We start from the raw sequence: 16,138 nt of genomic DNA on the forward strand, positions 1-16,138 counted from the left end.
TCACTATAGTGTCAAAAGATATCAACAGTTTAAAATGGTTCAAATGGCTCTGAGCACTATGGGACTTAACATCTGAGGTCATCAGTCCCTTAAAACTTAGAACTACTTAAACATAAATAACCTAAGGACATCACATACATCCATGCCCGAGGCAGGATTCGAACCTACGAACGTAGTGGCCGCGCGGTTCCAGACTGAAGCGCCTAGAACCGCTGGGCTACACCGGACGGCTATCGGCAGTGTAGAAAGGAAACCAAAAGAATGACTTGTTCGTTTTTCCTTCAATAAAATGGAATCTGACTGAGCCGGGCGCGGGCTCTTATCGATTGCAGCCGCTGGTTGAACGTCATTGGTTTCGTTCCCTAGCGACGACCTTCCTGGCCTGAAGGGCTTTTAACGCCACGCGCAGTTCTGAGCGGAGGTTTGTCTTGTTGGCTCTTCCTCTCACTAAGGGGACTCTTATCGCCGAGGACGGAGATGTTGTCGTCGTGTTTGGCGACTGCTTACCATGGAGAGTGTGCCGACAACATTTGAAGATTCGTGGCTACCCGTTTCCTTCGTAGACGCAGCGTACAGCATCTGAGTTGACCAGTTCGGGTGTTTGGAGCTTTCGTTGATGAGTGTGGCACTGCCAGTATTCCCTGTGCCTCCATGATCCAGCACAGAAATAAATGGTGAGCATCTCGTTTGTGCGTGATTAAGTCCTGGAGACGCGATTTGCGAAAACTCCTGTTCCTTACTGAGCCCAGGTAACTGAGAGTTGTGTTGGTTCAATCTTATAGCTTATGTAATTCTCTCTAGTGGCCGTTAGTTAATCGTGGTTCTAATGGTGAACCATCATCCTTGGTACGCGGAACATGCCCCAGTAATTGTAAGACCATTTCAAAGGGGCTCACATTTTTGTCGTCCTTAGATGCGTTATTAACTGATTAAGCGAGGAGATTATATGTTTAAAATTTTTATCTGCTTCTTTTTTGTATTTAAAGCATTCGTGAATTGCTTCATTGGAATTACATTTTCATTCCATTCTGAATAATCTGTTGTTCAAATGCTTGTAAAATATTTGTATGTGCGACTATCTGTCTGCTTCTGTGAGTTAAACAGGGATAGCTTGTCTTGTGCTCTGCTTCTGTGAGTTAAACAGGGATAGCTTGTCTTGTGCGGAGTGTAAGATCTCTATTTTGTACTTATTATACTGCGAGCTGACAAAAGTCATGGGATAGTGGTAAGCACATATGATGATGGCGGTGGAATCGCATCCATAAGGCACAAAAGGGCATTGCATTGGCGGAGCCGTTATTTGTACTCAGGTGATTCATGTGAAAAGGTTTCCGACGGGGTTATCGCCACATGACATTTGTCGTATGGTAGTTGGAGGTAGATGCGTGAGACACGCCATTTCGCAGATCATTAGGGAATTCAATATTCCGAGATTCACAGTGTCAAGAGTGTGGCGAGACTACAAAATTTCAGGCATTACCTGTCACCACGAACAATGCTGTGGCCGACGGCTTTCACGTAACGACCGAGAGCAGCGGCATATGCGAGAGCAGTTGTCAGTGCTGACAGACCAGCAAACTGAGTGAAATACCCGCAGGAATCAATGTTTCAGGTTCGATTAACTTGTCCGTTAAGGCAGTGCGGCAAAATCTGGCGTTAATGGGCTATCGCAGGAGACGAACGACGCGAGTGCATTTGCTAAAAGCACGACATCGCCTGCATATCCTATCCTGGGCCGTTGACCATATGGCTGAACGCTAGGCGACTGGAAAGCCGTAGTCTGGACATATTCCTCCCGATTTCAGTTGGTAAGAGCTGATGGTGGGGCTTCAGTGCGGCGCAGACCTCACGAAACCACGGACGCAGACTGTCAAGAAAGCACTGTGCAAGCTGGTAGTATATCCATAATAATGTGGACCGTGTTTACATGGAAACGACTGGATCCCCTGGTCCAACTGAAGCGATCATTGGCTGGAAACGGTTATGTTCGCCTACTTGGAGACCATTAGCAGCCATTCATAGACTTCGAGTCAATGAACAAATACAGTTTATGGTAATTACTGTCAGCAATAAATGAAAGAAAGGATTATCAGGCTACATTACTCGTGACTAAAATCTTGCACCTCCACCTGTACCCAATGTCGCAAGTAGATGTTCTGTGCAAGACGCATCGTATAGTCGACAATCCAATATCTGCTCCATGATGTGTGGTTCTCTGCAGTCACAGTTGGTGGTATCTGCAGGGAATTAGCATTTCTGGAGGCTACTTCTCGAGCTTCCATTTACAGAACGAAAATGATTGAGTGACCTCCACACGAACCAATTTTGTTCACGCAGAGGGAGAGGTCTTCCGAAGGAAGAAGCCATGTACATTTACTTTCAAGTCAAGCAATCCACAATTGTTTTCTTGCTGTAGCTTGTCTTGAGACATTTTTTTCGACTTCAAATTTGGTTGCCCATGTAGTAGGCAGTTTTCCTTGTGGTTTGTTCTCTCTGCTTTATCAGCTAATTCACGACGAGTATCTGGTGGTGCTAAGGCAGAGAGGTGGTAGAGTTTTACAGATGGTGCTCGTTTAAGACAACCTGCAATGAGCGTACGCGTTTCGTTTAGCCCCTTGTTCACTTGTCTTTGGAAGTTCTAAGCCAATACTCTTGATTTTGGCTCTTTTGGATTGTTTCTGTTGTGCTCTTCAATCCGAAGACTGGTTTGATGCAGCTCTCCATGCTACTCTGTCCTGTGCAAGCCTCTTCATCTCCGAATAACTACTGCAACCTTCATCCTTGTAAATGTGCTTACTGTATTCATTTCTTGGTCCCCCTCTACAATTGTTACCATCACCTTCTCCCCCTCCCTCCCCCCAAATACACTTCCCTTCAGTACAAAATTGGTATCTCTTGATGTGTTCTCTCAGCCGATCCCTTCTTTTAGTCGAGTTGTATCACAAATTTCTGGCTTCCCTAATTGTATTTCTTACTCCACATTGGTTACGCCATCTGCCGATCTAATCTTCAGCTTTCTTCTGTAGCAACACATTTCAAAACTTTCTCTTATCTTCTTGTCTGAACTGTTAGTCATTTCAAAAGCTTCCATTCTCTTCTTGTCTGAACAGTTAAGCATCCGCCTTTCACTTCCATACACGGATATACTCTAGACAAATACCTCCAAAAAAGACTTCCTACCGCTTAAGTCTATAGTCAATGTTAACAAATTTTTCTTCTTTGGAAAAGCTTTTCTTTCCATTGCTAGCCTACATTTATATCCTCTCCACTTTGGCTATCTTCAGTTATTTTGCTGCTCAAATAGCAAAACTCTTCTAATACTTTATGTGTATCGTTTCCTTATATAATACCTTCAGCAAACCTAATTTAATTCGTCTACATTGTAGTATCCTTGTTCTGCTTTGGTCGATGTTCATCTTGCCATCTTGTACCCTCCTTTCAAGACACTGTCCACGCCATTCAACTGCTCTTCCAAACTCTTTGCCGTTTCTGACAGTTATAAAGTCACCGGCAAATCTCGAAGTTTTTTCTATTGAATAAAATCCGTGATAGGCTACAAACCTGTCTCACTCCCTTCTCAATCACGGCTTTTTTTTCATGTCCCTCGACTCTTTATAACTCCCGTCTGGTTTCTTTACAAGTTGTGAATAGCTTTCCGCTGCCCGTATTTTACTCTTCCTACCTTCAGAATTTCAAAGAGAGTATATCAGTCAACATTGTTAACAGCTTTCTCTAAGTATACAAATACTTTAAACGAGGGTTTTCCTTTCCTTAACATAGCTTTCAAGGTAAGATGTTACGTCAATATGGCCTCGCGTGTTCCTACATTTCTCTGGATTCCCAGCTGATATTCCCCGAGGTGGGAAGGAATTCGCGTTAGAATTTTGCATCCATGACTTATTAAACTGATAGTTCGGTAATTTTCACATCTATCAGGAACTGATTTCTTTGAAATTTGAATTATTACATTGTTCTTTAAGTCTGAGGGAGTTTCGCCTATCTGAATACATCCTGCCAAGAGATGTAAGAATTTTGTTACCGCTAGCTCTCCGAAGGCTATTAGTAGTTCAGACAGAGTGTCCTCTACTGCCGTGGCCTTGTTTCGACTTAGGTCCTTCAGTACGTTTTCCAAATTCTTGTCTCAGTGTCGTACCTCCCATCTCAATCCCATCTACGTTTTGTTCCATTGCTATAATATTGCAATCAAGTTCATCTCCCTTCTATAGACCCTCTATGTACACTTATCACATCAGCTTTCCCTTCTTTGCTTAGGAATTGTTTTCGATCTGAGATATTGATGTTTATACCATTACTTCTCTTTTCTCCAAAAGCCTTTTTAACTTTTTTGTAGGCTGTGTGTATCTTTCCCCTAGTGAAACATACTTTTAAAAGCTTACATTTGTCCTCTAGCCATTCCCAATTAGCCATTTAGCATTTCATGACAGACTCATTTTTTATGTATTTTTATTTCCTTTCATCTGCTTCAGTTGCTGCATTTATATGTTTTCTCCTATCACCGGTTCAATTCAGTTTTCCAAGGATTTCTATTGGGTTTTGTCTTTTTGCCTATTTGATCCTCTTCTGCACTGACTATTTCATCTCTTAAAGCTACCCATTCTTCTTCTACTGTTTCCCTTTCTCGTAATCAGTCAGCCGTTGCGTAATGCTCCCTCTGAAACTCTCTACAATCTCTGGATCTTTTAATTTATCCAGGTACCTTCTCTCTAATTTCCTACCTTTCTGCAGTTTCTTCAGTTTTAATCTACAGTTCATAACCACTAAATTCTGGTCAGAGTCCACATCTGCCCCAGGAAATATCTTGAAATATACCACGATATAATCAATCTGAAACCGTCTGGACTCTCCAGGTCTTTTCCACGTATACAGCCTTCTTTCACGATTCTCAAGTGTGAGCGATAATTAAAGTATGCTCGGTGCTAAATGCTACCAGGCGACTTCCTGACTGTAATTATAGGACTATATCTAAAAGTCCACAAGTCCTGTTCGACCTACCGCCGAAATTCACTGATCCCAAAATATCTAACTTCACACGATCCATTTCCATTTTTGAATTTTCCAACCTTCCTGCCCGATTACGGGATCCAACATCCCACGCTCCGAAATGTAGATCACGAGTTGCGTTTCTCGTGATGACGGCCTCCTTCTGAGTAGTCCCTTCCCAGAAAAGGAGAGATGATGGACTACTTTGCTCAGGAATATTTTAGCCAAGAGGACGCCACCACCATTTAACAGTACAGCAGAGATGCATGCGTAGCCGTTTGCAGTATCAGCACAGAAAGGCCGTTTTTGTCGATCTTACAAGACCAGATCAGTCAGTCATCATGACTGTTGCCCCAGCAACTTCTGAAAAGGCTGCTGCGCTCTTCAAAACACACGTTTGTCTGGCGTATCAAAAGATACTGTCCGTTGTGGTGACAACTACTGTATAGCTGTCTGTATTACTGAGGCATGAAGGCCATGCCAACGACGGCAATATCTATGGTTTATGGGGAGTATTGTCTTAAAAACGTATATTTTCTTAAATGTTTCTGGTGTGAAGTATCATTTAAAACATTTTTTTCCCTAAATAATTGTTAACAGTCCCGAGTACCTCTAGGATAGGATCTTAAAGTTTGCTAGATTTGAGAACACAAGTTTGTAAAAATTGGAAAATAAAAAAGAATTATAATAAAAGTAAAACTTTTGAATATTGTATGTCCAGCACCTTATCACTCCCAGATCCATGCTCTACCATTTCACTAACGATGTGGAATGGCTGTGCCTTAACAACAGACCAGTGTTTATTGTTACAGGATGATATACACAATGGATTTATAACAGAGCATGCGTATATTGTTACTGGGTGATATGTACGAGTATAACTGCTGGTGTCCACTGCCCCTTATCTCTTACTGCCCCTTATCTCTTTGGTCTCCGCTCATGGTCAGTCATGTACAAGCTACCATTAGAAAAAGCAGTTCTTGAATGTAAACGTTGTATAGGTGATCCCCTATAGCTCCTAAATAAGTAAAGAACGACGTAGTTGTCAGGAAAAACTACAGATTCGAAAAGAATTTCAATTTCTTTTACTGCCAGTTTCGATAACACTGATCATCATCAGGTATCATACAATATCATGGAAATACTCTTATCGTTCATGACGCTGTTATTTATGACAATAATACCGTTTATTTTCATTGAAGATACGATATTACACGTGTTATTTAATATCGGGCGATTATCTGTGTGTATTCAAAATTAGTAATAATTCTTTTGTTCGTCTAGTAGTTTCTGATGATAAATATGATATTCAATAAATGTGAGAAAAGGTAAGGTCTTGGGAGAAGCCTGGTGGCCTAGCAAGGCCAGTCAATAGCACATGTTTTATATTATGGACTTCCATTATTCGTCACATTAAAATGTGTAAATATTATTTTACATAGACGTCTAGGTGAGTTGTGGAAATATTGTGCATAAAAAACCAATCGTCGACCTTTCTGAATACACGAAAATATATCATGAATTAATCAGACTGTGAGATAATCTGAAATAACAGAACAAATTTTTGTCAGTCAATCAATACTAATGAGCCACACCTCAAAAACCGCACTGTGCCCCTTGGAGCGGAGAATCAAAGAAAGAGAAGAGATTCAGTGAAAAGTGTGGAAGCACTGAACAAGAGACACCATATGGTGAAGCTGACTCTTCTGGTCTGTATAAGTAACTTACAAAGAATTTCCAGCGGCAACGGAAACGTCACGTCAGGGGCAGGAGACGTCTTGTGGAAAACACTGTAGTGAATGCACGCTCCCTTGTTTAGTGTGACTGCTAATTTACTCACACAGATGATGTGTAGATTCAGGTGTCGATTATCTACGAGTAGCTTGCAGCGCAGAAAGCGCTGTGTGAGTGGTGTTAGTTTTCTGAGCTCAACTATGATTGCGCGGTAGCACAATGTCGCTATCGGGGAGAGCAGACCCTCAACGATAGCCGTAATTGCACTGTTAGTGAGAAAGAACATGTTTGTTATGAGTGGTATAATAGGACCTTTGTGATGCTGATGTGTGAGTGAATTTTGCGGCGGTGTTCTCGTCTACTGCCTGGTGACATTTTGTGCCAAAATTCAACGGCAATTTCAACTACAATGGAACATGAAATCATTTCAATATTACGGGGGCGTGCGGAAAAGTAATGCCTCAGAATTTTCTATGAGAAAACTCTTAACGATCTTTACATGGAATAATCGTTGTTAATATTCTACATCTTTATTTTTCATATCTGCACATTTATTTCTCAACATAGTGACTCCGGCGATGAACACATTTCTCCCAAAGGGAGGCCAGTTTGTTGTACCGTCACTGTACAGTGTTTGGATTTATTGACCGCAACCTCAACTCTACTTGCACCGCTTCATCAGTATTAAAGTGAAGTCCTCTGAGATGCTTATTAAGTTTTGTAAACAGATGAAATTCGGATGGGGACAAGTTGGGATTATATGGAGGATGATCGGTTACACTGAAACCAAGGCGTCGGATTGTTTTGTAGATGTCGCAGCGCTTGTGTGTGGTCTGGCATTGTATACTGTAGTAGAGGGTGCTTCACACGTGGATTCGAATTCTAAACTCGATTGCATCATGCTGTTTCCCATGCACCGACATAGTTGCATTATACACTACATGCTACAATTTGGAGCCGTGTAGTGGCAGACGGTTGCAGATTTGTAGACATGAAGAATCAAGATTTAGAATATTAATAACAAATGTTTATTTAAAACGATTTAAAAGTTTTGTCATTGTAACTCGGAGGCAGTACTTTTCAGCACGTCCTCACAAAATCTAGGCCTTTACTACCGCTGTAACATCTCGTTCACTGAGCCGATCACCTTTGTGTAATAGCCCTGGTCATGAATTAGCATTAGGCTGCTTTGTGTATTTCAGTTAACAGTTTGGGAAACCAACATTGTTTGTCACAACAACGCTGATCTAATATTACCAGCTTCTTTCAAATTCAATATGTAAAAAACAATGTTTAGTCTGGAAGCTTTGCATTCCAAGGAACAATCCTCATTGCCTGTGTACAAACTTGGTTTTCACATGCCTATTTGCGTTGGAGCTGCATTCACTCCTTTTCGTCAGTGGTAATGTCGTCTAACTAAGCGCTCCGATTAAAACAGATTTTTCAATTTATTTTTTGTTAAACGTTACTGTCCTTCGTGTCACCGCAGTTGTGTTTTAGTGTGAGAACAGATACAACGCCGGTAGTCTGCTTGCCGACTCGCCGCACTGTCCAGCACAGTTGCTCACTGATAAGCCAAAACATAATGATCACTGCCCACCGCGACGTTGGATGCCGCCTGTTGATGTTGCTGGCACCTGACGCGTTAGCAAAAGTATGTAAGCGGAGCGGACACGTACGGCGGATCACCCTAGGGAAGGCATGGGCTGCAAATGGGGAAATCCGTTGAGATAACCGACTTTGACAGATTATTATTACACAGACCTGTGAACGGGTATCTCGAAAACGGCGAAGCTAGTCGAATGTTAACGTGCTACATTCGTGACACCTACAAAAGAGGTAGAAGAACAGTGAAACTACCACTAGTCGGTAAATAGTTGGACGACCACGACTCTTCACAGAACGTGGAATTAGGAGGCTTGCCTGCACTGTAGAGTACAATGCTGGTGCGTACACAAGTGTTCTGTGCTTCCATCGTACACTGTTGAACACGGAACTCCACAGCAGAGCACCCCTACGTTTTTACATGGTGATCCAATGACATCGTCAATTACGATTGCAGTGGTTCAAAATGGTTCAAATGGCTCTGAGCACTATGGGACTTAACATCTGTCATCAGTCTCCTAGAACTTAGAACTACTTAAACCTATCTAACCTAAGGACATCACACACATCCATGCCCGAGGCAGGATTCGAACCTGCGACCGTAGCAGTCGCGCGGTTCCAGACTGAAGCGCCTAGAACCGTTCGGCCACATCGGTCGGGCGGCGATGTCATGTTTGAGCAGTATAATTTTCCATGTCTTTGAGCCAGAACCGTGCTACAGTGATTTGAGAAGCATTATAGCGAACTCAACTTGATGCGTCGGTGACCAATTTCGTCGGATGTAAATCCTGTGGAACCCATCTGGGTCACTGTCGGCACTACCACCGTTCACGCAAATCAGCAGGCCTTTAGTTACGTGAGTTACATGGGCTGTGCGTAGACACCTAATACCACACACGTGTACAAACCTACGAACAAACTGCCGGGCCCCCGATACGCAGACTCAGAGATGCATTTCGTTCCAAAGACGAACAAACAAATGGTTAAGCAGGTAGTCATAATGTTTTGGCTCATCAGAATACGAGCCTACGGCTGAACACAGACAACGCTGGTTAGCCTTCGAGTCAAGGCGCAGCAGTGCCATTAAGAGTAGAAAGGCGCGAGTGATACGTTAACAGTGCTGTCTTTGCCACACGATTTTGCACAAACTATTCCGTAAAAAAATTGATTTTTACGTTGTTTATAGGATAGCATATCAGCTTCATGATGAAGTGCTCATTATTTCCTTGATGATCAAATTTATTGTGATGTTTCACATATAAATAACATTCTGAATCAAATTCGAAAACGTTGCAATGAAAAATTGTGGTCACTATGAATTTGCGTTTGCACATTAGACCAAATGTTGCGGTGTATGAAATGTAGTTACCATTTCGAGTCTTTCTTTAAACTTTGGAGGCAATGGGTGTCTGTTTCCAGTCTCGACAAAATTGATTTTGTGTAGCGCGATTACTTCCGATCGTTAAGTGCGTGAGAAAGAAATATTCACAACGTCGCTTAAATCTCCAAAAACGTTCGAGATATCCAAACGACAGTTGGACAAATGATAGCATGCAAGGAGGACAGTATTTTACCATATGAATAACGTGTGAAATTTTCTTAACTGCAGCGATGTATGAATAACTACAGACTTTGCACTGCAATAATGTAATTTTTAAGGATCATCAACATCTGGTGAAATGTGCGTTACTGTGGCTTTGCAACAACATAAATAAAGAAATTACATGTTTGTTTTGAAGCTGAAGATGAGCTTTTTCATAAGCTATTGACCTGGCTTACTATTAGAACGTCACTTAATAAGCCACTGTTTCAGGAGGTTCAAGGTGCAGAAGGAAAAATCCTTTAGGAAGTTTCATTACCAGCTATTCCTTATTAACAGCACAATGGGTGACAATATTCCAATGAAATTACAGCAGAATCAGCGATTTATTTACACCTATCTTGCTAACCTTTTATCCTTCACATAAAGTATCATCGGTGGCGATTTTTGACTAATTAATCTACTTTTCTCTTGTTGCCATATTACAATTAGCCTCTATCGTCGAAACACAATGTAAATTGCGCAGACTCATATTGGAGTATTTATTGTGTCAGAATCCAGAAACAGAGTGTCTCATTAAAAAAATAACTGGTGACGAGAGACGTGAACAGCTTACAGAAAACCGCATATAGTAGCAAATTCTCTTTTCACTAACTGTCGATGACTCTTAAAAAATTACAGTACTGGAATGAAAAAAAAGCAAAATCAATAAATTCTGTATTGTTCTAGATAAGAAAGTTCCATATGTTAACTATATGAAAAAATACTCTCCTGTTTGTGTACTATCATTTGGCGAAACCTCGTTTCAGTATCTCGAATTCCTTATGAGACATGAGGGATGTCGTGGATATTACATTCTCGCGCACTTGAGGCCGGAAGTGAATGCGTTGAATACAATCCGTTTTCTGGAGACTGGAGGCATATATTGATCGTGGCGCAGCTTTTAAAATCCCCTCGCTTCTAAACTGATACTGTTATTACTCAACTTAGCCGCAAGTCCGTAGAGGGTGGTATATGTGACGTACAGTATAACTGGTCAGCATTTCCACCCGGAATTTGCGAGTGTAAGTCGGACCTTCCTTGATCCGCCTCGGTGGGTCGTGTCGTCGGATTTCCTCCTACCTGTGCGCGGTGCACCTCTCGTAAATGTCGTCCCGTGCAGATTCTTCTTTGGCGCATTGGATGTCTCTGTCGGTGGAAGCTAATTATCTGAAATTGCTGTCGATCAGCTTTGGGGTATCTATTTACTCGAAAGAAACATTCAGAATATCGTAACATCACTTTCATTCCTGTTAGATCAATAATGAAACACTCATGTCACAAACTACTCGTAACCGAGAGCATGGCTACCATCGACCAAGATAGGAAGAGCTCTTAACGCCGACTGCCGACTTTGGCGCGCAGTCCGTATATCTTACTAGTTTCGTCACAGTTCGTGCATTTCCGATCAAGTTCGTACTTACTAAGATATGCATGTGTTAATGAACTGGTGTGAATTTTAACGAGGCAAAATTATGATAAATAGTTTTAAACATCCAGAGGCTCCTCCTAGTATTCATGTTGTCATAAATGACTTTAATTATTAAATATAAATAAACAAAATCGGTGACTTTGGCGCCAAGGTGGCGGTACTTCCTGTCATGTATATTTCCCAGGCTGACGCTTGTTGCTACGGTCCAGCGCCGAGCCCCACCCCACTACGCGCGACATACGGTCGCTTCGTCGCCTAGGCAGCCAGCGTGGGAAATGCTCTCCTATTCACGGCCGGCTACGGACTACAGCACTTCCTAACTATCGCGAATACATCAATGAGAGACAATAATTTATTAAAAATGGTAAAAATGTCTTCCTCGCGTAAGAAGCACCTTACAAGACTTAAAAGGAATTCAAAATGCCTTTCATACACACCAATATATGGTGTGATATGCATCAAACGGAGATACATAGTGACCTCTATTTTTCATTACAGTGTAACAGAATTTGATGCAATATGTTACATATGTGTGAAATACCGTAGTAACTCTGACTACTAACGAAATAATGGGAACTTCTTCATGAAGCCGACATACGAAGCTACAAGGAACGTAGAAATGAAATCATTTTACGACATAGTTCTTCTGAAATCGCTTGAGAAATATTGCAGGGCGCGCACCTCGCTTCTGTCTGCCCGGCGCGTCGTCAACCGGCACGCTGGAAAGCGGACAAAGAATGTCTCGTTCATTCCGGCTCCCGGCAGTCGTGGGTCCGCGCCACTCGGAGCCTTCATCCGGCTGCCATTGTGTGCTGCCTCTTTAGATAACAAGGGATATTTTCCGCGCAGGTTCAGTCCTACCCGCGCTGGGATCCCCTTCGCAGGTAACCCACTTCCTTTCTGTTCGCACCCTTCCGTAAAGTGGGGAAATAACGTGCACCACTTGTCTGTGAACTGTGTAAACGATGATGTGTATGTGCCTGTATTCTGTCTCTCTGTTTCGTAATTTCTAAAGCGGAAATCGGTAATCAACCCAGGATATGCCTAAACGTGCGTGAGAAACCGCCTAAAAACCAACCATACACAGGCTGGGCGGTGCAGCAGCCACGGCTTTTAATCCACTGCGCTGATTCGCCCCGACTTTGGATCACTTTCATATGTCACACGCTAGCGCACTGCCTATATGTTGAATGAGAAAGTCAAAGAGAGTGAATACTGAAGCTCTGAAATCATTTTGAAAATTCGGCCCCAATTGAATGGAGCGACTTACATTACAAATGAAAACACACACAACACTGGTGTGATATTCTACAATATTCATTGCTTATTCACAAACTGATTTTGGGTTGTTTCGCCATCCTCAGGTACAAAGATAAGTATGTGGTGCAGTCAAATATTGTTGGATCAAAGATTTTAAACTACTGCAGCTACAGAGTATCTCCTTTCGGAGAGGAAAAATTTTAATGTTAGATTTAGGAATAATACAAGTAGGATTATTTCACTGTAAATATGATGTAAGATTATTTAATGTAACAAATTAACTGATGAACTGTATACAAATTGGAATAGTTTTTCATAAAAGAGAATAAACTGAACAATCAAAGAAATAGCATCAAAGAATGGTTAGCCTTCTACCTTGACGGATTCCACAATGCACGAAAAGCAGAAACAACAGTTGTACTCCCTTCTTTATCGTGTTCTTGACCAACCGACTCAAGAAAGAAGTAAACAATGCACAATTCCATGTTTAGGAAAACTCATACTGGATGTAGCTAGAAAGCTACAGGAACGTAAAAACATCATTTTATGCACACAACACTGTTGGATATTTTTTGACGAATGATAAAGACAGAAATCTAGCTTGTAAAAGAGTGGAACATACAAAATTTCTTGTAATTGTGGCAAATTCTATATAGAACAGTCTGGCAGGAGAATATGCTTGAGGGCTCACCGCAGAAGCTGGAAGCTTAGAAAAGGAGACTCAACTTTTTCAGACCGCCTGCTTAAAAGGCCATAGTTGCATGGTGAAACATGAAGTTTTACATCACATCGGTAAAGGACGGAAGATGAACTATCTTGAAATAATGGAAATCAATAAATATATGTCCATCAGCCCTAGCTTAGTACTGAATCGCTATACACAGTTCCCTCACTCACCACATCTGATTGCAGATACTACTCATACTCCCATTCAGGTCAAGTTATAAATAAAGCCTATTACTAACATGCCCCGTTTTCCCTTATTTCAGTTGCTATAATTACTCTTGTGTTGTGCTGTGTTCTGCTTCGCTTACCTGCTTAATATCACTAGTGTATATACTATCTGTTCGTACTTTAATGCCTATTAAAGATAAGATTATTGTGTTTGGCCACATCTGCAGAACATGTCACCAAAGGTAATTGTTCAGTTTATTTACATCCATGAACAACTGTTGTAATTTGTGTATGGTTCGTTAGTTAATGTCTCACATATTTTATCTTAGTTAAATAATCTTCCTTCGCAGTTGCACTAAAATAATCACTGTTGTTTTATTGCTAAATCTAACTTTGACATTTTTCATCTCTGCAAATGTAGATGCACTAGTTTAAAATCTATGCTCCAACGAAACTTCATTGCACCACATACTTACTTTTGTACCTCATGATGGCGTAACAGCCAAAAACCGGTTTGTGAAATAAATAATAAATATTGCAAAATATTACACTAGTGTTGTGTGTGTATTTTCATTCATAATGTATAGAATACTTTACCAATAGCCGACGGAATAATCAGTCAATGTAACAGAGACTTACCATTCTGAGTTGCACGGTACTTTGAGTCGTAGAGCCTATACGCTCTGGCGTGCCCTAGCAGAAGCGTATACCCGCACATGTACTCTCCGAAGCCGTGGGCGTTGATTGCGGGAGCCTTCTGCCTTTCTTCCCCGTAGCCAGAACACATCACGTTCGGTTCGTTGAAAGTGAGCCACCATTTCACCTGCGAAAATGCGTCGAGTGATATATCAGTAAGTGTCGAACTGACGACAGTATCGTGCTAGTATTTTCTGGACATAGCACAAATTGGGCAATGGAATATAAAGACTTACACATTTTCTCCGAACTGTGACTGCTGTGCTTACGAGGAGACCACACAGCAATCGAATTTTTGTATTTTCTTTTATAAGTACGTGACGTTCAGAGCTCAGACATAAATCCCTCAAAGAATATCAATGCAACTGTAATAAATTCGCGAGGATATCGACTTTGACGTTTTCCAAGCGACACTGATACACACACACATTCTCGCCCGCCACATAAGCATTAAGGGGTTGATTACTACCCCTTGTAGCTTTTTAAACAACGGTGCTCGTTCAGCATTTCCGTGAAGTACCAAAGATACAAAAATAAAAATAATTTTATTTGTAACGTTTTACTACTGAACCAGTCTTTAAAATATTGGTAATTAAGGATTTATATTTGCAACGAAAACTGGTTTTTTTGTCATGTGTAATTAGAAACAATAACATATGCATTTCTAATAAAAATGATACTTAGATAGATGTTATGATACTTAGATAGATGTTAACTAGCATGCATTTGGTGCATTTTATACTTAAATTACGTAGGTACCAGAACAGAACGAAGAAAAAAAACACGAGACAAACAATGGTCGACAGGAGAGTCGAACCACCGATTACCCAATGTCGAGTATGACCAATATTTTTTTCCCATTTTTACGTACTTTAAGCTTCACAGAAAAGACTGTAGAGAATGCACCTTTGTTTAAAGATTGCCGTCGGCTGGGAATCGAATCCAGGCTGCATAGTTGATAGACGAGTATACTTAGACAGCCACATGGGCAGCTGAAAATTCGTCCTTGTTTTAAGAATTGAAAAATGCATGGAAAATTTCAGTGTCGATTTTTTCTGTGATTTTGAGGATTACGTCGAAATGTTGTGGAAGACTGACATTTGAGTTCTGAGATTCACGTACCATAAATATAAAAAATTACAAAAGTCGGACTGCCGAGTATCTCCATGTTAGGTTATGTCCAGGGAAAGGCATTTATTAAATTCGCTGCGAGTTAGAGTTAGTAGATTTTCAGCAACATGATGATTGTGTAGACTAAAATACTTTCGAACATCCGACACACTACTTAAAAATTCCTTCGTAGTGTTCGAAACATATTTATTTCATCTGCCAGGATTAAAGCCTTCAGACCATCCCTTACATCTAACCAGACGCCCTTAGTCAACATTACAACATTGATACATAACGATAATTGCCATAGTAAAACAAATAAAGAACGAGACCTGTCTGGAGTTGTTACATCCTCCATCGGGCGCCTCCCCAGGTGGGCGATAGGTGACAGCCTTCCAGATATGGATGGTACTGGGGAAATGAAATACCCAGGGTGGACGTAATGCTAGCTTAGGCCTAAACCCATTAGTGTGTGTTCTGGCATCATGCTGCAAGTGGTCAGCGTCTGTTCTCCAAGTTGGTGCGGCTGCTACAAATATGTTTTTATCTCAACAATCAAGTCTTTAACATTTCTGATCTCCAACATAGATCACGACAGCCACCTTCAACTTGACAAAATCATAATGGAACAAAAGGAAAACTGTCCACTACCCCAGGCCCCAGTAAATATACTGGACTTTCCCGATCATCGGATTCTGGGGGACCAGAAACATTATGAGGGGGAGAAGATTTCGTTTTTCTCAAAACCGGTTACCAAACACTGTACAGACACGTTCAACAACAAAAAAAAAAAAAAGAAAAGGTTCAAATGGCTCGGAGCACTATGG

General features: G+C 41.2%; 1 protein-coding gene across 1 annotated transcript in view; it reads right to left on the bottom strand.

Moving 5' to 3' along the window:
- Positions 1-16,138, bottom strand: part of LOC126094691 (myrosinase 1-like) — a 145,033-nt gene that overhangs the window by 85,965 nt on the left and 42,930 nt on the right. The window contains exon 5 of the mRNA XM_049909216.1: positions 14,145-14,328. Coding sequence (XP_049765173.1) covers positions 14,145-14,328 — 184 coding nt within the window. The remainder of the gene's footprint in view (positions 1-14,144; positions 14,329-16,138) is intronic.

Source organism: Schistocerca cancellata, chromosome 8 (genome assembly GCF_023864275.1).
Source record: "Schistocerca cancellata isolate TAMUIC-IGC-003103 chromosome 8, iqSchCanc2.1, whole genome shotgun sequence".
In the NCBI taxonomy this organism is placed as follows: Eukaryota; Metazoa; Arthropoda; class Insecta; order Orthoptera; family Acrididae; genus Schistocerca; species Schistocerca cancellata.